The sequence below is a fragment of the Hyperolius riggenbachi genome, chromosome 12 (assembly GCF_040937935.1).
Source record: "Hyperolius riggenbachi isolate aHypRig1 chromosome 12, aHypRig1.pri, whole genome shotgun sequence".
Lineage (NCBI taxonomy): Eukaryota > Metazoa > Chordata > Amphibia > Anura > Hyperoliidae > Hyperolius > Hyperolius riggenbachi.
The window spans coordinates 86058161-86085821 of record NC_090657.1 but is presented as its reverse complement, the minus strand read 5'-3'; the positions used below and the strand labels follow the sequence as shown (position 1 = coordinate 86085821).

Genomic DNA, 27661 nt, shown 5'->3' with positions numbered 1-27661 from the left:
ATTCCACAAGTCTTCTCCACCTATAATGCCGCTCACTGTACTAGCGGAAGTACAGTGAGTGGCAGTGAAGGCAGAGAGGACCTGTGGCATGCAGCACTCCATGATATGTCCCAAAAAGCATTGTTGGGGTCCCCATTATCTTCCTTCTCTTTTAGCCTAGAAATGCAGAGTGTACACACAGCAGAGGAGGCAGCACCGTGCTCTATGCTCTGGACTTTATCTCTTTCTCATTCCCTGCAGACATGAATAGGGTCACTATAGCTGGAGAGAAGAAGGGAGGACACCTTGGGGGGCACCAACAGGCTCTGGCGCAATGTCCCCTTTGCCTCTGTGAAAGCGCCGACCCTGGTTGCATGATGGGCAACCAACCACTTGATGCAAGTGGAGATGCACAAACTGCATAATAAATACATTTCATTGCTATATGAAGTTGTCATAATTTTTGTTATTTTAGTTGTTTTTGTAACTGAATTTTATATACCTCTGGGTGCCTGTTACCCCCTGTTGAGTGAGTCACGTACTATCTGTGACAGGATTGGTACGCTGAAGTCTTGAGAGAGTAGTGAATAAGTGTTTGAACAGAGGCACCACCATAGAGCAAAATAATTAAAAACAGTTTAAGAAAGGAGGTAGTGGTGGACTTATCTCCCCAAATAGACTCAGAAGTCAATTATCAACCGAAAAAAATCTCTTTATTCAAAACTCCAAAAATGCAATGCGTTTCACGGGTCTATGCCTGGTTCATCAGGCTATAACAGGAGTAACTATTGAGGAATCTTAGCCAGCAAAAGCACCTTTGTAGGATCTCTACAAAGATGTCTGAAGCCCTGCCTACTTCTCGCAGACTATTCTGGGAGTTGGACTGAGCTACTGCTGCTTAGTATGTGCTTTTAGTAAGTACAAACCCTGAGACTGGCCAATGAGGATATGGACTAGTCCAAAACCTGTCGGCAAAAGTAGATCTTATATATCTGTGTACACATGTATTTAAACATTTTACCATATTGCCGATTTAAGCACATTTTTTAATACAGGTTTGCTTTAAAGTGAAATTCTAAGAACCTTTCCAGTAGCCATGGGCGTCCGCAGCATAGGGTAAGAGTTGTCAGCCCCCCCGACCAACAGCCCCGCCCCCACCCTCCGGCCAAATAAACCAGCGGCCGCCTGGCAGGGCAGACGCATATCTTCAGGGGTGCAGGCATGCTTGCCCCGTCCTGTGCCGCCACTGCTGCCTCCTTGTCTCCTGCCTATCATGTAACAGGCAGCGGCACGGAGACCTCCAATCAGCCGGTGACCAGTGAGAAGCAGGCGCTAGTACCTCGCGGACACCGCACTGATATGTGGAAGTGACGTTATATGTCACTTCTGCATATGCAGCGCAGTGTCCACAGGGGGTACCATACGCCCGCTTCTCACTGGTCGCCTGCTGATCGGAGGTCTCCAAGACATTGCCCGTTACATGATTTAGGCAGCGGGGACGGGACACAGCAGGCGGCCGGCGCTGATCTGAGGTCTGACATCACGGTGAGTGGAGTGGGGGTCCCTGTCACTACCTAAAACTGGCGGGCACCTGTCACCACCTAAACTAGGGGGTTCCCTGTCATTAAACTTGGGGAGTCCCTGTCACTAGACTGGGGGGCACCTGTCGATACCTAAAGTGGGGGGCACCTGTCACCACCTAAACTGGGAGGAGTCCCTGTCACTAAACTTGGGGAGTCTTTACTTAAACTCGGGCGGGGGGATCCCTATTACTACCTAAAACTGGGGGGCACCTGTCACCACCTAAACTCGGGGGCTCCCCATCAGTAAACTTGGGGGGCTCCGTCACTACCTAAACTGGGGGGCACCTTTCACCACTTAAACTTGGGGGTCCCTGGCACTACCTAAACTGGGGGGCACCTGTCACCAGCACCTGTGTCGGAGGCACTGACAATCTAATCCTTACCATAGTCCTAGTCTAATGTTCCACCATTGCTAATTTCATGTAAATTTGGCTCCACCCATACCGCACCCACATTCTGGTCCATGACCACGCCTATTTTTCAGCACGACTAACTGAACAGAATTTAGCAGATAAAGCTAAAGATAGAGCATTACACAAAAATTGCAAGCCTTTGCCTGGGTGTGCTCACAGATACTAATATGGACAATTACAATACAGTGGTGTGAAAAACTATTTGCCCCCTTCCTGATTTCTTATTCTTTTGCATGTTTGTCACACTTAAATGTTTCTGCTCATTAAAAACCGTTAACTATTAGTTAAAGATAACATAATTGAACACAGTGAGAAAAAAACCTCAAAACTTACATGGCCCTGTGTGAAAAAGAAATTGCCCCCGAACCTAATAACTGGTTGGGCCACCCTTAGCAGCAATAACTGCAATCAAGCGCTTGCGATAACTTGCAACAAGTCTTTTACAGCGCTCTGGAGGAAATTTGGCCCACTCATCTTTGCAGAATTGTTGTAATTTAGCATTATTTGAGGGTTTTCTAGCATGAACCACCTTTTTAAGGTCATGCCACAACATCTCAATAGGATTCAGGTCAGGGCTTTGACTAGGCCACTCCAAAGTCTTCATTTTGTTTTTCTTCAGCCATTCAGAGATGGATTTGCTGGTGTGTTTTGGGTCATTGTCCTGCTGCAGCACCTAAGATCGCTTCAGCTTGAGTTGATGAACAGATGGCCGGACATTCTCCTTCAGGATTTTTTGGTAGACAGTAGAATTCATGGTTCCATCTATCACAGCAAGCCTTCCAGGTCCTGAAGCAGCAAAACAACCCCAGACCATCACACTACCACCACCATATTTTACTGTTGGTATGATGTTCTTTTGCTGAAATGCTGTGTTACTTCTACGACAGATTTAATAGGACACGCACCTTCCAAAAAGTTCAACTTTTGTCTCGGCGGTCCACAAGGTATTTTCCCACAAGTCTTGGCAATCATTGAGATGGTTTTTTTAGCAAAATTGAGACGAGCCTTAAAGAGACTCCGTAACAAAAATTACATCCTGTTTTTTATCATCCTACAAGTTCCAAAAGCTATTCTAATGTGTTCTGGCTTACTGCAGCACGTTCTACTATCACCATCTCTGTAATAAATCAACTTATCTCTCTCTTGTCAGACTTGTCAGCCTGTGTCTGGAAGGCTGCCAAGTTCTTCAGTGTTGTGGTTCTGTGATGCATCTCCCCCCTCCTGGCCCCTCTATGCACACTGCCTGTGTATAATGATCTCTTGAGATACAAAAGGAAGGCTGTATACAGCCTGCTTGTGTATGAATGTATTTTCTATGTGTGGACATACTGTACATCAACCTACTTCCTGTTTTGGTGGCCATTTTGTTTGTTTATAAACAAACTTTTTAAAACTGTTTTTAACCACTTTTAATGCGGCGAGGAGCGGCGAAATTGTGACAGAGGGTAATAGGAGATGTCCCCTAACGCACTGGTATGTTTACTTTTGTGCGATTTTAACAATACAGATTCTCTTTAATGTTCTTTTTGCTTAAAAGTGGTTTGCGCCTTGGATATCTGCCATGCAGGCTGTTTTTGCCCATTCTCTTTCTTATGGTGGAGTTGTGAACACTGACCTTAATTGAGGCAAGTGAGGCCTGCAAATCTTTAGATGTTGTCCTGCGGTCTTTTGTGGCCTCTCGGATGAGTTTTCTCTGCGCTCTTGGGGTAATTTTGGTCGGCTGGCCACTCCTGGGAAGGTTCATCACTGTTCCATGTTTTTGCCATTTGTGGATAATGGCTCTCACTGTGGTTCGCTGGAGTCCCAAAGCTTTAGAAATGGCTTTATAACCTTTACCAGACTGATAGATCTCAATTACAGTACTTTTGTTCTTATTTGTTCCTGAATTTCTTTGGATATTGGCATGATGTCTAGCTTTTAGGTGCTTTTGGTCTACTTCTCTGTGTCAGATAGCTCCTATTTAAGTGATTTCTTGATTGAAACAGGTGTGGCAGTAATCAGGCCTGGGGGTGACTACAGAAATTGAACTCAGGTGTGATAAACAACAGTTAAGTTATTTTTTAACAAGGGGGGCAATCACTTTTTCACACAGGGCCATGTAGGTTTTAAGTTTTTTTTCCTCACTAAATAATAAAAACCATCATTTAAAACTGCATTTTGTGTTTAATTATGTTATCTTTAACTAATAGTTAACGGTTTTTGATGAGCAGAAACATTTAAGTGTGACAAACATGCAAAAGAATAAGAAATCAGGAAGGGGGCAAATAGTTTTTCACACCACTGTATGTACTACGGCAGCATAGATTCTGATCTCAAAAAATCTAAGGAATGTAAAACCACTGCTTGTGGACATTAAATTAGTTTGTAGGACCAATGATTTTTGTATTAGATTAGGCTCTTATTGAGAATGGAGCAGATTTGCTGCACAATGGGCCACAAGTCATCTGAGAATCTCGTTTGACAAGCCTGTTACATACATAAAATTTTGATTGACCAATGAGTGCCCAATTTTACCACCTCCATGTACTATGAGGGTCAACAGGTTTTAAATATTATGAACAGATTGTGTAGGTAAGCTCTTATTCTACATCCGGTATGTCAAACCAGTCCTACGAGGGCCGAGATCCTAACACATTTTTGATACAGCTCAAATGAATTGATGGGTCTGAATCAGGAAAACACCTTTCCTGATTCAGACCCATCAATTCATTTGAGCTGTATCAAAAATGTGTGAGGATCTCGGACATCAGGTAGAACACATTCCTCTCTTTCTCAGTCCATCCTAAACACTGGCATGGATCTGGCCCTCCAGGCCTGGAGTGCGACACGTGTTCTACATGGAAGTGGTAAAATAAATTGCCTAATTATTGGCTGGATGTGTGTACCAGGGTTAGCTCTACCTTGCAGGCCCCCGACACTGCTGGAAATGATGATCCGTCCAGATCTCCTTTGCTTCATCCCAGGCAGGAAGGCTTGGATGGTGCTAATCGTCCCAAACAAGTTCACATCAAAGATGTTCTTCATGGTATCATAGGTGTGACATTCCAGAGGACCCATCAAACCAACACCGGCGTTACACACTGCAGGATAAATAGAGAATTCATTACAAATCGAGGTCTTGTTTTAAATAAAATGAGAAGAAATCAAAAGAATTTCCTCATAAGAAAGAGAAAAATCGAACGCCAGGAAAACACATACAGCAAAGCCCCCGTTATCTGGAACTCAGGAAACTGAAGTCTCAACTAACCAACATGCCTGAGGGGATAACGTGGGAACTGTGACCTCGATTCATCAAGTCTTATCAAGTAAATTACCGACAGCACTTTAAAATACAGAACTCAATAAGTTGATTTCAGGATTCATCAATGTTATCTACAGGTGTTAGTAAGCATTCGGTAATCATTCGGTAATGATGCGATAAAACGGAAGAAAGTGCAATTTATGAAAATGAAAGTGGGCGTGGTTTAGCGTTAAAATTAGGATTAGTTATCTCCTTCAGTGCTCTGTCGTTATTCCTGTCAGATCATTGCTGACAGAGAAGATGGAGCCATTTGAAGTGGTTATGTATCAGCTGAGAGGGATTCAAAGGCGCAGAAGGGCAAGAGTAAGGTCTAGAACCATATCAATTTGCAAGAGAATGGATTTATTTGCTATACCAGGACATCTGCCTTTCTCTTGAATCATCTTGTAAGAGAACACAGGCAGTGCCAGGGTTAACTATATTGCTAGCTGCACTACATTTTTTCAGAAAAGGCTCCTATCAAGCCGAGCTGGCGAAATTGTGGGATTGTCCCAAGTCACTTCCAGAATGCTGGTCCAGGTGTTAAGCCCTATTTGGAATGTTGCTACGTGGTGTTCAAAGGACTGCCTTTTTACCCACAATTCCACGGGAATCTTATGGCCTTGTGTTAAATTACCATTGTAAAATGGAAATATCGTCACGTTACCGAATGGTTACCGCATTGTCATCGATATTTTATAGAAGTCACACCGAATGCAGAAAAACCTTGATGAATACAACTAGAAATCGATCAACTTCGAATTCGGTAATTTATCGAACTGGAAAAAGTTATCGCAAAGACAATGATGAATCGAGGCCTGTGTTTTAAAGGGACCCTGAGGAGATGTTGTGGATATGCATTTAAGCATACCCACGAATATCTGGTAATAACCCCTCACTTACCGGCTGTCAAGTAGAGCTTTCTGCCTGGCCCAGCTGCTGTATATAACATTGGGGAATTTTTGGCGAAAAAAAATTGAACATGTTATAGATGATAAAGTAGTGATAAAGTTATTGCCAAATGAATGGGAGGAGTGCTGACAGGTGAAAATGGCTCTTGGCAGTAAGGGTAAAATAGCTGGTGGGCTGAAGTGGTTAAAAAAATGAAAAGTCAAACTGTATATGCCCAACCTTACAGGAAAAAAGTAAAATTTCAGATAATGACACAAGTAACTTGAAACCTTAAAGAGAATCTGTATTGTTAAAATCGCACAAAAGTAAACATACCAGTGTGTTAAGGGACATCTCCTATTACCCTCTGTCACAATTTCGCCGCTCCTCGCCGCATTAAAAGTGGTTAAAAACAGTTTTAAAAAGTTTGTTTATAAACAAACAAAATGGCCACCAAAACAGGAAGTAGATTGATGTACAGTATGTCCACACATAGAAAATACATCCATACACAAGCAGGCTGTATACAGCCATCCTTTTGAATCTCAAGAGATCATTTGTGTGTTTCTTTCCCCCTGCAGCTATCTTCCACTGAAGTGTCAGGCTATTTCTTCCTGCAGAGTGCAGACAGCTGTGCCTGTATGTAATTCCTCAGTATGTGAAAGCCCAGCCAGCTCAGAGGAGGATTTATCCAGCTTGTAAAAGATAATAGAACAGAGAGAAGCTGCACTAATCTAAATATCACACAGGCAGTGTGCAGAGAGGGGCCTGGATGGGGGAGTTCATAGCAGAACCACAACACTGAAGAACTTGGCAGCCTTCCAGACACAGGCCTGACAAGTCTGACAAGAGAGAGATAAGTTGATTTATTACAGAGATGGTGATAGTAGAACGTGCTGCAGTAAGCCAGAACACATGAGAATAGCTTTTGGAACTTGTAGGATGATAAAAAACAGGATGCAATTTTTGTTACGGAGTCTCTTTAAAGATAATCTGTATTGTTAAAATCGCACAAAAGTAAACATACCAGTGCGTTAGGGGACATCTCCTATTACCCTCTGTCACAATTTCGCCGATCCCCGCCGCATTAAAAGGGGTTAAAAACAGTTTTAAAAAGTTTGTTTATAAACAAACAAAATGGCCACCAAAACAGGAAGTAGGTTGATGTACAGTATGTCCACACATAGAAAATACATCCATACACAAGCAGGCTGTATACACCCTTCCTTTTGAATCTCAAGAGATCATTTGTGTGTTTCTTTCCCCCTGCAGTTCTCATGCACTGAAATTTCAGGCTGCTCTTTTCTTCCTGCAAGCAGCTTTGCCCTTGTCTGAATTTCCTCAGTATGTGAAAGCCCAGCCAGCTCAGAGGACGATTTATCCAGCTTGTAAAAGATAAGAGAGAAACTGCTCTAATCTAAATAACACACAGGCAGTGTGCATAAAGGGGCCTGGAAGGGGGAGTTTATAGCAGAACCACAACACTGAAGAACTTGGCAGCCTTCCAGACACAGGCCGACAAGTCTGACAGGGGAAAGATACATTGATTTATTACAGAGACTGTGATAGCAGAAAGTGCTGCAGTAAGCCAGAACACATTAGAATAGCTTTTGGAACTTGTAGGATGATAAAAAAACAGGATGCAATTTTTGTTACGGAGTCTCTTTAAAGAGAACCTGTACTGAGTACTTCAAATCAACATTACATAGTTACCTTGCCATCAGTTCCTCTCAGAAGCTCACCATTTTCTTCTGACAATAATCCCTTCCAGTTCTGACAATATTTTATCAGATCTGAAATATATCAGTTGCTGTCAGTAAAATATCAGTTGCTGTCAGTTATAGCTGAGAGGAAAACTGATGTACCAGGTAATGTCCATGTTTCCCTATGGCTCAAGTGGGTGATGTTACAGTTTAACTGTGTGCTGACCAGAAAGCTGTTATGGGTAATGGCCATTTTCAAAATGGAGGACGGAAAATTCCCTTGATCACAGTGAACAAACAGGACGCGGGACAGGAGAAAGACACTGAGGAGTAGACTACATGGAAGGTAAGTATCACTGGTGTATGCTTATTTTGACTTTTAAATTTTCAGTTCAGGTTTTCTTTAAGTCTTGTTGCCCAGGGCAACTACCAGTGTTGCCTTAGTACAAATCTGGCTGTGATTCTCAATTCCGGGGATACTCACCTAGAATGTCTACTCTTTGCTCCTTGATCTTCTCAATGGTGGCCACCACAGATTGCTGGTCTGTGACATCCATCTGTAGTATCTCCAAGGTATCAGCATGGCAATCCCGCACACACTCCAACAGCTGTGCTTTTTTTGAGAGATCTCGCATTGTGGCATAAACTAGAAGGAGCAAGCAGATGACATGCATTACCATTCTACATTCACCATCTCAACAGCAGTTCCGCACATGCGGTAACATTACTGCACAGAAGAGCTGGTCTGCTGGTATTTTTAGACCCAGTAATGTAAAGAGGCACATTTCATGCAGGTACAATAGCCACTGTCTGCCTAAACCAATGTAGAGTTATCAGACATACTTATGGTCATGTGATCAACATTTATACAGGCAGCATTTTTAGATCTGTGCCTGGAGGTGAGTTTTAGGCTGTAAGTGGAGTTTATAGTGTTTCATCATTTGCTATTTGTTATGTTTAGCATGGAAATATTTGTTTGTAGAAATCTTTTCAGTTAATTTTTTTGAAACATTATTTATGAATTTGTCATATCTACCAATTAGACACACTAGGTGGTAAGAATTCCAAACAAATTCTGGACTTTAGTTCACAGCTATAGCACCAATGCTGGGAATACACGGTTCCTTTCTGGCGCTCCATTCTACTCTCGATCGTTTTTGCCGCTCAATTCTGCAGTCGATTCTCTTAACCGGATTGATTTTGTGCAATAATGATCTAAAAATTGATCCTGTTATCGATTGGGAGCAGTTTGGACTTGTAAGCATGAGACAATTTACCATTAGATATATTGTCGATCTGGCAGGAAATTGCATTGTGCGTACAGAGAGCAGGGCTTTACTATTAGGACAGATCAAAGAATAATTCCATTACAATTTATAGCACACCTAAAGTGAGTGAGACATACAGAGGCTGCCATATTTATTTCCTTTTATACAATGCACATTGTCTGGCTGTCTTGCTGAGCCTATGTCTCTAATAATCTAAGCCATAGACCCTGAACAAGCAAACAGATCAGGTGTTTCTGACTTAAAGGACAACTGAAGAGAGAGGTATATGGAGGCTGCCATGTTTATTTCCTTTTAAGCAATACCAGTTGCCTGGCAGCCCTGCTGATCCTCTGCCTCTAATACTATTAGCCATAGCCCCTGAACAAGCATGCAGCAGATCAGGTGTTTCAGACTTTAAAGTCATATCTGACAAGACTAGCTGCATGCTTGTTTCTGGTGTTATTCAAATACTACTGCAGAGAAATAGACCAGCAGGGCTGCCAGGCAACTGGTATTGATTAAAAGGAAATAAATATGGCAGCCTCCGTATACCTCTTACTTCAGTTCCCCTTTAAGTCTAGCTGGATTAGCCACATGCTTGTTTCAGGTGTGAGATTCAAACACTACTGCAGCCAAATACATCAGTAGGACTGCCAGGCAACCGGTATTGTTTAGAAGAAAATAATTATGGCAGCTTCCATATTCGCCTCACATTTCAGGTGTACTTTAAAATGGCTACACGTTTAAATCAAAATCAACAAAAATATATAACATAATAAATGTACAAAATAATAATTATTATGATTACTATTAAACAGATTACATTGTGTAGTTGATGTTACAATCAGCATTTATGAGCATTTTCATACTTATGTCCAATTTTCAGGACAAGGTTTAATTCATTTTCTACCTACCAATATTTAATTTTTGATGATAACATTTGTGGGAAGACATGAAAAGGAAACTTACATTTGAGAACAAGAGTGGACTGCTGGATCTTTCCCTGCGCTTGGCTACGCTTAGGATCCATTTACTAGGATATTGAGATCTACAGATTAGGAAAAGAGGACCTGTCACTGCTTGTGATGAAGTCACAATGTCTTGAAGGGAGTCTGAAGCGAGCACTGTAATAACAGCGCAGGAGATTTGGGTGCGGCCGGCGCCCACCATAGGCCGTAATAGGAATTACGGCTATAGCGGCACACAGTGAGTAACTTTGGCGCCGTCGGAAGATGGAGCTGAAGTTACTTTTAAAATACTGTAATTGGGCTTCCAGCAATAGCTGTAAGCCGAATTACATTATTCCCCGCTATCCACGTGGACCTTGTGGGGGAATAGTATTTAACGCCGCCGCAACCTATGCAGCAGCAGGATAAACCATACCGGCTGTATCCTGCGCCCAAGTCTCCCGGCGGCGAGATCACAGGGACGCATCTGAAGAGAGTATCAAAAACAAAACAGATACTCACCTAATCAGAGGGAAGGCTCTGGGTCTTATAGAGCTTTCCCAGTCCTCCTACGGTCCCCTCATTCCAGCGCTGGATCCCCCGTTAGCAGTCTATGACCGCGTGTTCCCAAAGATGGCCACTCTGTAATGCGCATGAGACTGCTAACGGGGGACCCAGCGCTGGAACGCAGAGAATGTATGAGGAACGGGAAGGCTCTATACGACCCAGGGCCTTACCTCTCCTTAGGTGAGTATCTGCTTTTTGTTTTGTTTTTTGATACTCACTTCAGACTCACTTTAACGATAAACCCATAAACTTTCATCTGAACTTTCTGCCTTAATGGTGACTAAAGCAAAGACATACCACAGAAGTAGCTTACCTTTAAATGTCTGGTGGGAGTCTGAGGCCAGAAGAACAGCCAAGCCCAGGCCAATTCCTGAGGAGCATCCTGTAATGAGAACCACTCTCTTCTCCATCTGATCTGCTAGTGCCATTCAGTTCCGTAGAGTGAACTTTTTCTGGGAACACTGGAGAGATGGAGGATGGAACTCAACCCTTCTGTCCTGATATCTCTGCTGTTGTGTCTAACGCTGTTGCTTCAAGGACTCCAGCTGGCATTGCCCCATACATCTCCCTTGCAGGGCATGCATCTGTCTACTCACTGAAGCGGAGAACCTGAGAATGATACCAAAAGCTGAATACTCAACTAAAGGTGCAGGAAGATGGATCACAGCGACATCCCCGACGACAAGCGTTCCCCGATCCATCTTCTTGCTCGCTGGAACACGTAACGGCCGTGAAGAAAGTTCAAACGATTGCAGAACTTTGTGCAGGAGTTGTCGGTGATCTTAGAAATCCAATCAGCTGTGACATTCGTTATTGCCCGCATATGCAAAGAGTCGTCCGCCTAATCCTGCAAGCGTACCACATCGCAAGATCATGGAAACGATCCATATACGCTCAGAAAAATCACTGGTTGTTGGAAGAATTGCGCACAAAATCATGATGTGTGTACGAGCCTTAAGGAGTACCCAGACAGATCATGCTGACCCAGAACCACCTGGGTATTCCTAAGGCCTCGTTCACATTGCACGTGTTGCCGTCCGTATTTTAGCAACGCGAGCGGGAGTCAGAACTGCAGAACATCAGAAGAGCATAGACTGCACTGTCTGATGTTCACTATACATGCGTTGCAGACCAGTGCGGTGCGGGAACACACGCTGCACGCATTTTTTAGCAAAATGCGCGGCTGACCTGTTCACTACAAGTGAATGGGATCAGCCATGCAATTCATACAAATGCAGATTGCATGGGATCATACGCGTTGCGATCGCACGGCCATCTGCTGGTTGTAATGTGAACGAGGCCTTAGTAAAGGTCCAAGCCCTATCCTATAGAGCCATATCACTCAATATCATGCACTGATGAGGACCAATAAGTCCGAAACAGGCTGTCTGCATTTTGGATGTGTGTGGCAATGTAAAATGTATTAGCTACAGGCTCTCTTAACACCAGCGGTACTAGATGTGCAGGCTCGCTTCCAGGGGCATAAAAAGATGATTTGCATATTCAGGGGTGATGCATCATGGGAAACCACAGTTGCTCATTTTCAGCAGACATATCGCAAATATCTTCTGTTTAAAGAATGCAAAATTTCAGGAGAAATTCGGTGAAACAAAAAGGGGCTTAGTGTTCAGGCCTACCAGACAGAGAAGGAGGTACACAGATCCTCAGATTATCTGTGACCTATGCTACAAAGCAAGCCACTGGATTCTTCTAGGATGCTTTCTGTGGCTAAATGGTTAGGGTTTTAGATTTTGGTTAAAGCGGACCTGAACTTAGAACTTCCTCGCTGCTGTAAAAGATAAGTAACAGCATTATACCTATTAAAGAAAAACATTTCTTTGTTACAGCTGATACAAATCCTGTAATTAATATGCAGTGTGTCTACTTCCTGCTTTCATGGAAGCAGACATATTGTTAACATCCTGTGTTTACCAATCAGCAGCTCTTCCGTGGCAGAGGAGATTCCTGAGCTGAAGAGATCAAATGACAGATGTGATTTGTCACAGATGAGGGGGAATTAGTGATGCTAAACTCTCTAAATACATACAGGGTGCATTTCTCTATGTTTTTCTTCTGTCCTGTGCAAGAGTTCACAGATGCTTCATTACTGTCCCTTGAAACAACTATTTCAGCTGACAACAATTTTAATAACAATAGCTGTACAGGCACGCTGCCTACTACAGAGCAGCCTGTTCTGTTTGAGAATGAAGGACAAGAATGGAACAATAGCAGCTTTTTTGTAGTTGTATAGTGATCTGGAACTTTGTATTGCTAAAAATATCACAACACCCGTAATCAGTGCTGCTCAAATCCGGAAGCAGGAGACATCTGGATAGTTCTATCCGGATATCTCCCAGTAAACCTGTGCGGGCTGGGCGGGGGGGTCAATCTTACCTGTCTGACGTCTTCTTCGGTCGTCCCTTGGCGCCTCCCACGATGCGCTTCAAGCGGCGGTCACATGATTACAAACATTTCCTCCTTCCGGGTTGAAGGAGGAAGTGTTTGAAATCGGGTGACACGCGTGGAGCGCATCGTGGGAGGCGCCGAGGGATGACCGAAGAAGACGTCAGACAGGTAAGATTGCCCCCAGCCACCCCCCGCCCAGCCCGCACAGGTTTACTGGGAGATTTCCGGATAATAACTATCCGAGTATCTCCCGGTTCCAGATTTGAGCAGCACTACCCGTAATACTATATTTCTTATTACCTGTTTTTATTACCGGTTTGCTTTTAGGTGAGAAAGATCCAGATTCCAGCGGGCCCCCATAGCCATCCCCCCACCCCGTGCTGCCGTAGGGCTTATTGTTACGCCCTGAAGACAGGCAGGTCCTCACTATACGTAACGCTAACACTTGAGGGGTCATCTGCGTCTCTCGTCACTTTTAGGGGGGAGGGACATCAGCAGGGACTCATGTGATAATTTTATTTGCCCGGGTGTCCCTTGCAGCACAGATCGAGTGGCTGTTGGGAGGAAGAGGAGACGCAAGGCAGTGGGATCAGGTAAATATAGTCACATACCGTGTTTCCCCGAAAATAAGACAGTGTCTTATATACATTTTTGCTCCAAAAGATGTGCTAGGGCTTATTTTCAGAGGATGTCTTATTTTTGGGGGAAACACTGGTAGTTTTCCTATAAAACATGTATATACTGCATGCCATGCTGAAACACAAGCAGCATACACAGAGCTTGTGGTTTGCAGATATTAGCTCTCACTTACAAGAAATTGATTCTACTGCTCATGTGGGTAAGAGACTGCAGACAGAGAACTCTGTCAGGCTCCCCAGAGCTGTGGTATGATAAGCTGTGTGTCCTGGGAAAAGGTGAAGAGGTGAAGTGCTGCTTATCACGTCAGATCAGGAGGGATGGCTCCAACAAAAACACAAATTGTCTGACACATAATTGCTCATTCAATCTTTTGACGAGATTTGAATGACCAAAACTAATCGGAAGACAATTATCGATTGTTCCCATTAACGGAACGATTTAAGGTTTTACATTCTGATTCGATCATAAATTCCAACTATCGGATTGATATTTTTGCCTTTTCCAATCTACCAAAGAATTGTTTCACATCGATTTGCGCCACACGTGGCTCAGTTTTCTATACAATTCGATCACAAAAATCTGAAGGAAAAATTGTACCGTTAATGGGCATTTTAAGATGAGATATTGTAGTCTACAATCCCTCGACCCAATACAGTTATTGGGTATGTTACTATTTCAAATAATCATTTCAAACAAAAGAAATCTTATGTAAGTAAAAAAAAAGGACACACAAAAAAAAAACAACAAACAATGGGCAGACTGGATTCTGGCGTACCTAGAATAAAATCGGAGCCTCCACAGATGAAAACATTGCTACAATGATCCTCAGAGCCCAGGAATGATTATTATACCATGTCACTGAATGTAGTGTGTCAGGAATTTGGTCCTGCTTGGAGAAGATCCAGAATGTCTAATATTTAATAAACACAGAACAGTCCCAAGGTAAAGTGACTGTCCTTGGCTTCTGCTGAGCACTTAGCATAATATAGTGGGGGAAGCAAAAACAATGTTTGGAAGTGGAAGGCATAAACATCATTTTTAAGTAAAATTTAACTGTTTCCTGGGGTGACCAAAAATGAAATTCATAAACATTCAGATTATACCTCCTATGCTTTTCTACCTAAAGAATGCAGTTTATTAACAATCAACAAATGAGCAAGAAGAAAAATATTATACAAATGCTGCACCAACCAAGCAGGGCCGAGCCGAGGCAGAGGCTGGAGAGGCTCCAGCCTCAGGGCGCGGTGTAGGAGGGGGCGCACAATTCATTCAGTTGTCATTCCCAATTGTGTTTGAAGCAGAAAGAAATAGGAAAAGGGGATACATGGCAGTGACCGCAAGTCAAATAACTAGAGATTAAGGTATTGGGGAGGTTGTGGGCCCTGGGGCACCTATTAGTCTAATAGCAATCAGTGTGTGAAGGCTGGGGTGGGAGGGATGGAGGGGCGCACTTTGGTGTCTGAGCCTTGGGTGCTGAAGGATCTTGTCCCAGCTCTGCAACCAAGTGTAAAAGACCAATAATGAAATCCTTTATTTAGATCACAAGCAAATACTAAATAACGTGATTTAACCACTTGAGAACCAGCAGTCTCTGGCCCCAAGGCTGGTACAAAAAACAGGCTCACCTGACGCTCTCGCCATTCACGCCGTTGTGCTGTCGCTATGACAGCAGGGCTCCATGAGAGGGTCAGGAGCCGATGTCATTGGCAGTAGTGGCAGGTCTGTGCGGCGCAGTATTTGAAATCTACGCCCTGCCAGGGAAAACAGGTCCAAAACAGGGCGTAGATTTCAATTACCGTTGTCTGGTTGCCAAATAAATTAACCTCTTGAGCCCCAGAGGTTTATAAACACCCCCCTTCTCCCCCCTCCCCCCCCCCCCCCGGCCATTTTTTACAATTCGGCACTTCACAACTTTGACGGTTTATTGCTCGGTCGTCCAACTTAGCACCTAAATTAATTTCACCTCCTTTTCTTCTCACAAATAGAGCTTTCTTTAGGTAGTATTTGATTGCTGCTGCTATTTTTAGTTTGTTATTTTTTATTAAGCAAAAGAAAACAAAATAATAAAACAGACTGCCAGCGCTGATCAGCAGCTGGCAGGCTGATCACTGGTACCTCTGTGTACAGTGACGGGAGCTCGTGCTTCTGCGAGATGACGCACATATGCGTCGCGGAGGAACAAGAGAGCCGCTGTCCCACCACAATCCTGGCTTAGGCGGTCGGGAAGCGGTTAATAACAATGTTAAAAATTTCTGTCTTCGTCATGAATTGGCGGTCTCTGAGGAAGGGGCATTGTGCTACTATGTATCTTAGGACCCACACAGACTCTTCCTTACAATTTTCAATTTTCTTGCCATGTATGCATGTGATGAGTTCGCTATAAAATGTCAGAGGTGTAAATTCAGATTAAAGGGCAGTGCACATCAAAAAGGGCTAGCATAATCGCAACCGCTCAGCACTTTTTGAAATGATTTTTCAGAGCGATTCTAGGCATGTGCAGAGCGGTTTTCTAAACATGCCTAGCGATTTTTGGAGCGTTTTGGTGTAGCGTTTTTTTATTTTGTTACAGTAGAGCTGTAACTGAACAGCTTCTGTTCTGTTGGAAAATCACTCTGATCTAGCGCTTTTCAGAGCGATTTTCCACTTTCCTATATATAACATTGCGGCTGAATTGCCTCAGAAATCAGCAATGGGATTGGGAGGATGACTGACTGATTGATTGAATCGAGCCGTGACCGGAAGGGTGGGGTGGGGGGGCGTGACAGAGAAGGCAGGAACACAGGTGCAGGACGTTATGCTCTGCTCTGTTCAGCTATACTCTTCTTTGCTCGGCTGTTCTGCTATGCCCTGAACCATCGTGAGCCGCGAGTCGTGAAGCGTCCTGTGCTGGTGCCGCTAGTACCGTGAGTTTGAGCCTGAGCTGTCCTGAGTCAGGCTCCTGAGTTATCCGTAGTTGTCTGTGAGCTAAGTTAATGGAGCAAATGTAGGAACTAAGACAAGCAGAATAATTTCTGATCTAGCGTATAAAACACTCTGGAATATAAGACGCACATAGGTTTAGAGGGCAAAAACCAGGAAAAAAAATGTATACTAAACCTGGTGTGTCTATATACTGGAGCGTCTTGTATATTTTCTCCCCCGATTAATGTCCTCCATGTGACCTCAGGTGTCCCCATGTGCCCTCAAGTGTTCCCAGGGGTCCCCGTGTCCTTAGGTGTCCCCATGTGTCTCAGGTGTCCCCAGTGTGGTTTCCCTGTGTCCACAGTGTGGTTCTTAGGTGTCCCTTAGGTGTCACCCATGTGTCCATAGCTGTCCCCCATGTGTCCATAGCTGTCCCCCTGCCTGCTTGTCCGTTCCCGCATATGTCCATAGCTGTCCCTAATGTGTCTATAGCTGTCCCCCATGTGTCCATAGCTGTCCCCCATGTGCCCATAGCTGTCCCCCATGTGCCCATAGCTGTTCCTCGTGCCCTTAGGTGTCCCCCATGTGCCCATAGCTGTCCCCCATGTGCCCATAGCTGTCCCCCATGTGCCCATAGCTGTTCCTCGTGCCCTTAGGTGTCCCCCATGTGCCCATAGCTGTGCCCCATGTGTCCATAGCTGTCCCCCATGTGTCCATAGCTGTCCCTCATGTGTCCATAACTGTGCCCCATGTGTCTATAGCTGTACCCCATGTGTCCATAGCTGTCCCTGCTACATGTGTGGTCTCTGGTCTGCTCTCTGTGTACGGTAATTTATGTAGGGGCATATATGTATGTGCTGCCTTTATGTGTTCCTGGCTCCCCCCGTGTGGTCTGCTGACTCGTTCACCTGCCTGCTTGTCCGTTCCTGCATATGTGCGCTCCCCTCCCTGCAATTGTGCTCTACCCTCCCCGCTCGTTTCTGCCACCCTCCCCACTTGTGTGTGCGCTGCCCCCATGTCAGCATAGCAGCCGCAGTCTTACTATACCAGCGGCTCCCGGGATCGCAGACCTGGTCTCCTGTCTTGTCGCTCTAGTGATGGCTTCTGCTGATGAAGTGTATTGCAGAAGCCATCACAAGAGCGACAAAACAGGAGACCAGGTCTGCGATCCTGGGAGCCGCTGGTATAGTAAGACTGCGGCTGCTATGCTGACATGGGGGCAGCGCACACACAAGCGGGGAGGGTGACAGAAACGATCGGGGAGGGTAGACACACAATTGCGGGGAAGGGAGCGCACATATGCGGGAATGGACAAGCAGGCAGGGGAACGAGTCAGCGGACCACACGGGGGGAGGCAGGAACACATAGGGCTCTATTCATAAAAGGTTACCGCAAGTTTTCCGCTCAAAACAGCGGATTTTCCCGTCCATTTAGCAAAGTGGGCATTCATAAAAGCTGTTCCCGCATAAAAATCTACAATCCCCCAGCAGAGCGAGAAATTTCCGCCTTCTCCAGTGTTTTTCTAGATTTATCTAGAAAAAAGTAACAAAATGGCCATTCATAAAGTTTAGAGGAAGCGGTATGTGGACGGGAAATACCGCTTCCTCTGATTTTGCGGATTACATACAAGTGAATGGGACAGACCTCCCAGAGAGAGCAGTGCACGGAGGGACTCTGCTGGCTGAAGTGTTTCCGCCTGCCTTCCGACAGCTTACCGCCAGCCTTCAGCGGGAGATCTCCGCTCTGCTATCGCAGCTGGCAAGATTTCTATGAATGACCACCCAGAAGTGTAAAATACCGCTGCGGTATTTTCCCTCCAGGAGTTTTTCCGATTCAGAAGTTTTATGAATAGAGCCCATAGAGGCAGCACATACATACATGCCTCTACAGAAATTACCGTACACGGAGAGCAGACCACAATGCAGGGAATCCCCGTCCTAGCGGCGGTTTGTATCGGCGGGTGTTCGGAAGTCTGAATACCCTGATGAATAAACTTGTCCCTCCTAGATATTTGGAGAATAAAACATGTTGGAGAAAGAGACTTCACCTACTTCTCCAAGGTACATAAATCATATTAGACTATATATTTATTATCACTCAATCCCAAATAGACTTGGTGAAAGAAGTAATAATTGGGCAATTTACCTACTCTGATCACGCTCCAGTAATTATGACACTGAAAGTACCAGCAACAGGCTTGAGCAGAAGAGGATGGAGATTATATCCTGATTTCTTAAAAGAGGAAATTGTTAAAAAAGAAATAGAGGGAATAAAGGAATTTATTCAGTTCAACGTAATGGAAGAAATCAAGCCACATATGGTATGGGATTCTTTTAAGTGCGTAATGAGAAGAGCTTTGATAGAACTAGCAGTAAGGTCTAAGAGAATCAGAGAATCGAGGGAAAAAAATTAACTAACTATTGAAAGTATTAAGCATTGCAGAACAGAAGCTTAAGAAACAATTATGTAGCTCATCTTTGGCCAACCTAATTCGTGTCCGAGCAGAACTGAATGACTTGCTGATGATAAGTGTGGTACAGAGTACATTGAGACAAAAAAAAAGTTAGAAAAAGAAGAAATAAAGCCGGAAAAATATTAGCTGACATTCTGAAGGGGCATACGAAAAACATTACTATAGGTAAGATTATGGATGAGAAAGGTACGGTAAGGAGTACAAATGAGGAAATAGGTGGAGTCTTCACTGAATTTTACACTAAACTTTACAATCTTGAGGAACCCATAGAGACACCGACAGCATTTATACAGAATATTAAAATTGGGAAGCTAACTACAGAAGAAAAACTAGAACTTGAGAAACCAATAAGTGAGGAAGAATTCCTAATAGCGTTACATAAATGCAAAGTATGCAAAAGTCCGGGTCCCGACGGATTCTGTATAGAATTCTATAAAACATTTGAAACTGAATTATCAAGGCTTTTTTGCTGGATGGTGAACTCAGAAGAGTATACATTCTCTAGTTTAAACAATAGTGCACAACCCTAATTCCAAAAGATGGCGCGGAAGGAACTAGATGTGGAGAATATAGACCAATTTCACTAATAAATACAGACATAAAAATATATGCGATGATCTTAGCAGATAGACTAGAGAAAATATCTGATACATTATTAAGTAACTCGCAGTGTGGATTCAGAAAAAATAAACAACTGAAAGATAACATCTACACGGCAATCAATATTATTGAGAAAAGCAGAAAAGACAAGATGGCTATAATGGTGACACTTGACGCAGAAAAGGCGTTTGACAGAATTTCAAGAACCTTTCTATTTGAAATGTTACAAAAATGTGGAATAGGGGACGCCTTAATTAAAAGAATACAAAAATTATATGAGAATCAAACTGCTCAGGTAATGAGAAATGGAATATTGGATAGAAGATTTAAGATTAAAAACGGCATAAGACAAGGATGTCCACTGTCACCAATTCTTATTAAACATCTGTATGGAAGCTTTATTGTCAACAATTAAGGAGGATGAGGGTATTTGGGGTATTCAGTCGGGCCAACGACATATTAAAACTCTTGCTTATGCAGATGATGTATTACTGATTCTTAGCAACCCATTAAAATCATTGCGGAGATGTGGGAAGGTGTTGGAGGACTTTGGACGTTGTTCAAACTTTAAAATCAATGAAAGAAAAACTGACATCCTCGATTTGGGATGTCCAACAACGATAAAAGAGAAGATTAAAAAAGAAACAAATTATGCATGGAGTAATGAGATTAAATATCTGGGGATAAAAATATGTAATAGATTATTTATTTACTGCCAATTATAACCCCTTGATGTTTGTAATGCAATGCATGTCGGTAAAAATACCAGGAGTATGGTGGCATAAAATCTAAGATTTTATTTGGGCCAATAATAATAGACGGATTAAATATAATATAATATATAGGAAAAAGGAGTCTGGGGGCTTGGTAGCACCAAATTTAATGTGGCATTACAAAAGTATACACCTTGCCAGGGTAACCGCTTGGAGATGTGCAGAAGGCACAGGAGACGCGGGGCCGATTTGGGCTGCCTTGGAGCAGAATGAAATTGATTTTGCAATGATCTTCTCATGGATTCCCGAAAACAGCCAACCCTAAAAATACTCTTACAGACTATAGAATTGTGTGATAGACAAATGGGTATTTGCCCTTTAACAACCCTGAAAGATAATAAGGGGTTTCCACCTGCCAACAATTTAACCTGGTTCAAAAGAAACAATATTGCACAAGACACTAGAATACTTGATTTGATGTACAATAAAGAGCTAAAAATCGACAGCCTTTTAAATGAGTATGGCAGTGTTTCTCAAACCTGTCCTTGTGACTCCCCAACGGTGCATGTTTTGCAGGCAACCTCCCCTAAGCACAGGTGAGGTAATTAGTGTCTCAGCTACATGGAATCCACATAGCTGAGACACTAATTACCCCACCTGTGCATAGCTGAGGTTGCCTGCAAAATATGCACCGTTGGGGAGTCACAAGGACAGGTTTGAGAAACACTGGAGTATGGAAAGAAAGAAATCAAGTAAGTAGTTACAGTGGTTTGCAAAAGTATTCGGCCCCCTTGAAGTTTTCCACATTTTGTCATATTACTGCCACAAACCTGAAGCAATTTTATTGGAATTCCACATGAAAGACCAATACAAAGTGGTGTACACATGAGAAGTGGAACAAAAATCATACATGATTCCAAAGATTTTTTTTAAAAAAAAATGAATAATTGCAAAGTGGGGTGTGCGTAATTATTCAGCCCCGAGTCAATACTTTGTAGAACCACTTTTTGCTGCAATTACAGCTGCCAGTCTTTTAGGGTATGTCTCTACCAGCTTTGCACATCTAGAGACTTGCCCATTCTTCTTTGCAAAACAGCTCCAGCTCAGTCAGATTAGATGGACAGCGTTTGTGAACAGAAATTTTCAGATCTTGCCACAGATTCTCGATTGGATTTAGATCTGGACTTTGATTGGGCCATTCTAACACATGGATATGTTTTGTTTTAAACCATTCCATTGTTGCCCTGGCTTTATGTTTAGGGTCGTTGTCCTGTTGGAAGGTGAACCTCCGCCCCAGTCTCAAGTCTTTTGCAGACTGCAAGAGGTTTTCTTCAAAGATTGCCCTGTATTTGGCTCCATCCATCTTCCCATCAACTCTGACCAGCTCCCTGTCCCTGCTGAAGAGAAGCACCCCCAGAGCATGATGCTGCCACCACATTTGACAGTGGGGATGGTGTGTTCAGAGTGATGTGCAGTGTTAGTTTTCCGCCACACATAGCGTTTTGCATTTTGGCCAAAAAGTTCCATTTTGGTCTCATCTGAGTAGAGCACCTTCTTCCGCATGTTTGCTGTGTCCCCCACATGGCTTGTGGCAAACTGCAAACAGGACTTCTTATGCTTTTCTGTTAACAATGGCTTTCTTCTTGCCACTCCTCCATAAAGGCCAACTTTGTGCAGTGCACGACTAATAGTTGTCCTATGGACAGATTCCCCCACCTGAACTGTAGATCTCTGCAGCTCATCCAGAGTCACCATGGGCCTCTTGACTGCATTTCTGATCAGCGCTCTCCTTGTTCGGCCTGTGATTTTAGGTGGACTGTCTTGTTTTGGTAGGTTTACAGTTGTGCCATACTCCTTCCATTTCTGAATGATTGCTTGAACAGTGCTCTGTGGGATGTTCAAGGCTTTGGAAATCTTTTTGTAGCCTAAGCCTGCTTTAAATTTCTCAATAACTTTAACCCTGACCTGTCTGGTGTGTTTTTTGGACATCATGGTGTTGTTGCTCCCAATATTCTCTTACGCAACCTCTGAGGCCAACACAGAGCAGCTGTATTTGTACCAGGGTGAGCAGAAACTAATTTACGCATCGTAGTTTGCATCTACGCATCGTAGTTTGTAGATGAAGTTTCAAAACTACGCTTACGAATTTACGCGTAGCGAAGTACCGCTACGCGTAGCTTACGCCCACTATGCGTAGTTAACATGTGTATTTGCGTAGTGAAGTACGAATGCGTTACTCGTGTCTAATTTTCCGCGTGTGATTGTATGCTTACAAATGTACGCATTGGAAAGGGGAATGTATGCATAGAAGAGTTCCCGGTATAAGCATTTAAAGAGAAATTAATGCGTAAAATGTTTACGCTTCGCACTACGCGTAATTGTGTATTTTAACGCGTAGTCTACGAAATGCACACAAAGTGAATATTTTATTTCAAGGCCATAGTTTGGCGAAGCGTAATTGCGTAAAACTACACGTAGTTCCAGTGTAGCGAAGTTGGCTGACTACGACCATCCCTGATTTGTACTGACATTAGATTACATACAGGTGCACTCTATTTAGTCATTGGCACTCATCAGGCAATGTCTATGGGCAACTGACTGCACTCAGACTAAAGGAGGCTGAATAATTACGCACACCCCACTTTGCAGTTATTTATTTGTAAAAAATGTTTGGTATCATGTATGATTTTCGTTCCCCTTCTCACATGTACACCACTTTGTATTGGTCTTTCATGTGGAATTCCAATAAAATTGATTCATGTTTGTGGCAGTAATATTACAAAACGTGGAAAACTTCAAGGGGGCCGAATACTTTTGCAAACCACTGTATATCAACAAACCCGGATCAACAGGTAAAAAAATAAAGGAAAGACTAAACATATTTGAGAAAACTATTTACACAAGGAAATTCCCGAAGGGAATAATCTCCTCTTGTTATGATTTCTTTGCTGACCTGTATAGCTTGAAGTTACCGACGTTCTGTGATGGCTGGGAGAGAGATCTGGGGAAAAATCTAACTGAAGAATGGCATAATATATGGCAAAGACTGAGTGCAATTCACGATACCAGTCTATTGTTAGTGCAATGCAAAGTGTTGGCAAGGTGGTATATGACCCCTAAAAGGCTAAACAAAATCTCTAAGTCAAACAGTGATAAGTGTGGAAAATGCAATAAAGGATTGGGAGACAAAGTACATATGTGGTGGGGATGCCCAGTAATTAAAGAATTTTGGGGTAAGTTGGAATCATTTTTGAAGGGTGGAGATGTAGTGGGGGTGAGAGACAGGGAGAGTGGGAAAGAGAAAGAGAAATATTAACAGCAGAGGGAGTAATATTCAGCACTTCAGATCCAGGAGAGGACAAAGCGACGAGATTTCTAAAAGAAATAGGAACATTGGTAGCCAAGGCTCTAATTGTAAAATACTGGTAAAGTAATCAGACTCCAACTATAGAAGAGTGGTGTAGTTGCATGGTGAAACTTTGGGAACACATGAAGATGCAATAATAGGGGTAATGCAGAGAGTAAAAGATTATAGAGACATATGGGGGGAACTGTTGTATAAATGGGGGATCAGTATTAATCAAATAGACCACAGGAAATACTGGTAGTGAAAAAGAGAGAGGATTTTTTTTCTCTCTTCTTATCCTCTCCCTCTTGCACTTACTTTCCCAATCGTTTTGCCCCTCTGGGCCCTGCAGGAAAATAGATTGGTATTTCAGGCCATGAACCTATTGAGGGAGGATAGAAAGCACAAGGTTATATCCCTCTGAGTCCCTGTTCCTGGGGGGAGGGGATGGAATGATAGATGAATGGATGATTGGATGTATGAGTCTTTGTGTGTGTTGTGTTTCATATGTCTATGTGGGCATGTTTTGTATGTTTGGGAGTTTTCGTTTTATACATTGTTAATTAAAGGTATGCAGGTCCAAAGCCACAGGAGCATTGCAGAGACGTGCATCTAATAGGCTGGGCAATAAATTGAGCTGAGGTCTGTAAAAAAAATGCATGCTGTTTTATATACCAGCAGTCAGTGCATCCATTTTCACTGCACCTGTGTGACTGCACATTGTTATACCAGCAGTCACTGCATACCTTTTCACTGCACCTATGTGACTGCATATTGTTCAACCAGCAGTCACTGCATACCTTTCACTGCACCTGTGTGACAGCACACTGTTTTATTTACCAGCAGTCAGTGCATACCTTTTCACTGCACCTGTGTGACTGCACACTGCATTATACCAGTCAGTGCATACCTTTCACTTGAATGGATGGCAAACTTGCCCTCCATAACATATTCTCATTATAGGATTTCAAGTGTATTCGTCTCATCATTATACAGCAGTCAGTGTATACCTTTCACTGCATCTGTGTGACTGCACATTGTATTAGTCAAGTCAGTGCATACCTTTCACTTCATCCCCCCCCTAATATGGACAAACAACAGGCAGAGACAGAGGCAGGCCACCCGGCAGGTCTGTTCGAGGTCGTGCTGTTGTGATTTTGTGTGGCCCTCGACCAAAGTACAGTGTTCAGAAGAAGGCACGTGCCATCAACTCCCAATATTGTCAGGACGTAGTTGACTACTTAACACAGAACCCCTCATCTTCCTCAGCTTCCGCACGGAAGCGTGACAGATCTTCCTACTCTTGCTCCGATTCTGGCACCCCACTTAACACTCAGTCAGCAGCCATCACCAAAGTGCCATCATCCCAGGGCTCAGCGGTGTGGAATTTTTTTCTGTGTCTGCCTCAGATGAGAGCGATGCCATCTGTACTCTCTAGCATCGAAAATTGAGCCGTGGAAAGACCAAGACCCGCGTAGGGAAAAAGAAGGCACATGATGAAAAAGCACAAACTGCAATGGGATGACTACCTGAGGAAAAGCAGCACACAAAAGCAAAGCCACACACCACATTGGAAGATACCAGGCCGCAATTATTTCTCAAAAAAGACGATACCCAAACTGTACCGTGATGTTGAAAGGCAAGTGATGTCATCTCTGGCACACAGCGTTTGGTCAAGGGTCCATCTGACCACGGATGCCTGGTCTGCAAAGCACAGTCAGGCCTGCCTGAAGACTAAGTCAGTCCCCACACACAGCATCTCTGCCTGCATGCCGTGTGACTGCCTGCCCCAAGACTAAGTCGGTCCCCACACAGCATCTCTGCCTGCAGGCCGCTTGACTGCCTCCTCCGCCACCACCAACGGGGTCCAGGACTCCAGTTTGATTCCTGAATTTTTAAGGCCGCTGCTAGGAACGGCCACTAACAGAAAGAACAATAATTTTTTCTAGTGCACTGCCTAATTTTTCTGGCTGCACTGCGGCTGCAACAACAAGACAAAAGGCATGTACATGTGTCAATTCCCCTTCGTGATCGTTACCTTGCCGCGGTGAAGGAGCCAGCGTATCCCAATAAAGCAATGAGCTATATGAGTGTGTTGGGGGGCACACCCAAGAAAATAAGGTTGTTGCTTCATTGTGGACAGTCCAAATTCGATCAGCTGGACAGTCACTGTAGTTCGGTCATTGAGCTACCTCAGCCCGACCGACCATATGGGCTTGAAAACCGCCATCGCCTGCACTCTTGCCATGGTGCGCAACAGTCCAGCACGGCCATCACTACACAAACAGCTGTTTGCGGTGCGTTACACAGTGAGTTTGGTCTGTCAGTGTGAAGCAGTACACTACTTACACTACCTGCTGATCCATGTCTACTCACGCAAGAAATTTTCAAGCACTTTATGCCTCCAATTTAGGAATGCAAAGTGATTTCTGCCCTTTAGGGATTATAACCCTGCTCTGCGTCAAATCCAGAATTTTCCCCGGGACATTTTGCGTGTATCCCACTCCGCCATGCCCCCCTCTAGGTGTTAGACTCCTTGAAACATCTTTTTCATCACTTTTATGGCCAGAAACAGTGTTTGTATTTTTCAAAGCTCACCTGCCCATTGAAGTCTATTGCGGTACGCGAAGTTCACCGGTTCACAAACTTTTGCGCAAGTTCGCTTTCGAGGTTCGCGAACTTAAAATCGGAGGTTTGAGCCATCTCTATGTATAATTGCAATCAATTCACATAAAATTATGTCAGCTGTCCTCATATGTATTACCAAAAATTCCTCTATGTCAAATCTTGTGTCACTTGCATCTTTATCGAAAAGTTTCTGAAATTTCAGTTGGATATTTGACTTGGCTAAAATAGATCACGCATTGATGCTGTGCATGGTCTTCACATGATCGATTTCACTATTTGATGCTCAAATCGAAATACAAAGCAAAACTTTAATTTTTCATACATGCATACAGGGTTGAGGTTATCTTTGTTTCAGTGGTGGTCTTCTAATGGACGTGGCAGCTCTTGAAACAGATCGATAGCATTCGGCCCACACCGGGTAGGTAGCGCGGTTTTCATTTTGCAGGATTGGGGGTCCATGTCTTAATAAATCAGTTTCATTCTCTAATCTATTCTTCCTCAACCTTCAGGACACCCTATGAGCAGGTGCAGATATGAAATCACAAGCACTATTTCGTTAAAGAGGATCATCTCACAATCCACTCTTCTGCAGAAAACACTACTTGACATTTCTAGTTTAAACTGGTATCAATTAAAGCAAACCAGCATCCCCCACACACTACTGTTCAGTAATGTATTCGGCCCACATACTGAGGTGCACCTGTCAATTACTAAAAAATGCATGATAGAATGTCATTGTGGTTTAAGTATATTGTATTTTAATGTAATATATTACTTTTTTTTTTAAACAAAGCAATGATATGCTGACTGAGATGAGGATTATCACTACAAAAATATCAGAGCGCTCTGCAACATATTATTACGCTTTATAGAGTGACAAATACTGCGGGAGTCATACGGAGGGTGCAAGTCTTCTATATAGTCTTATATTTGATTAGATATTAGATTTGCTTCAGGATTACCAGCAAGGTAAAAAAAAAAAAGCTGATTTGGGTAAAACCCTTAATGGCTAAGTGTATATACTTTTCTTACAAAAGCTTTTTGAACTTTAAAGTGGGACTACCGTATTCTTCAGACTATAATACACTCCTGACCGCAAGACGCACCTAGGCTTAGAGGTCAAATACCAGGGAAAGAATATACTAAACCTTGTGCATCAATGGTGCAGGGGCATCTTGTGGATGTTCTCCCCCCAATCATTATGCCCCATGTGTCCGCCTCTGTCCCCCTTGTGTCCTCCTCTGTCCCCATTTGTGTAGTCCTGTTTCATCTATTGTCCCTTTTGTGTCGTCCCTTGAGCACCTTTGTGTCCTCTATTGTCCCC

At 43.4% G+C, this 27661-nt stretch overlaps 1 protein-coding gene and 1 long non-coding RNA gene across 2 annotated transcripts in view; one reads left to right on the top strand and one right to left on the bottom strand.

Annotated features, from left to right (window-relative positions):
• The window catches only part of HSD17B1 (hydroxysteroid 17-beta dehydrogenase 1), a 29118-nt gene extending 18077 nt beyond the window's left edge, over positions 1-11041 (bottom strand). Inside the window, exons 1-3 of the mRNA XM_068261864.1 lie at positions 10945-11041; positions 8334-8495; positions 4876-5055 (exon numbers count right to left, since the gene is read on the bottom strand). Of these exons, the coding sequence (XP_068117965.1) occupies positions 4876-5055; positions 8334-8495; positions 10945-11041 (439 nt within the window). The remainder of the gene's footprint in view (positions 1-4875; positions 5056-8333; positions 8496-10944) is intronic.
• LOC137540735 (uncharacterized) overlaps positions 1-27661 on the top strand; it is a 151382-nt gene that overhangs the window by 122319 nt on the left and 1402 nt on the right. The window lies entirely within an intron of this gene.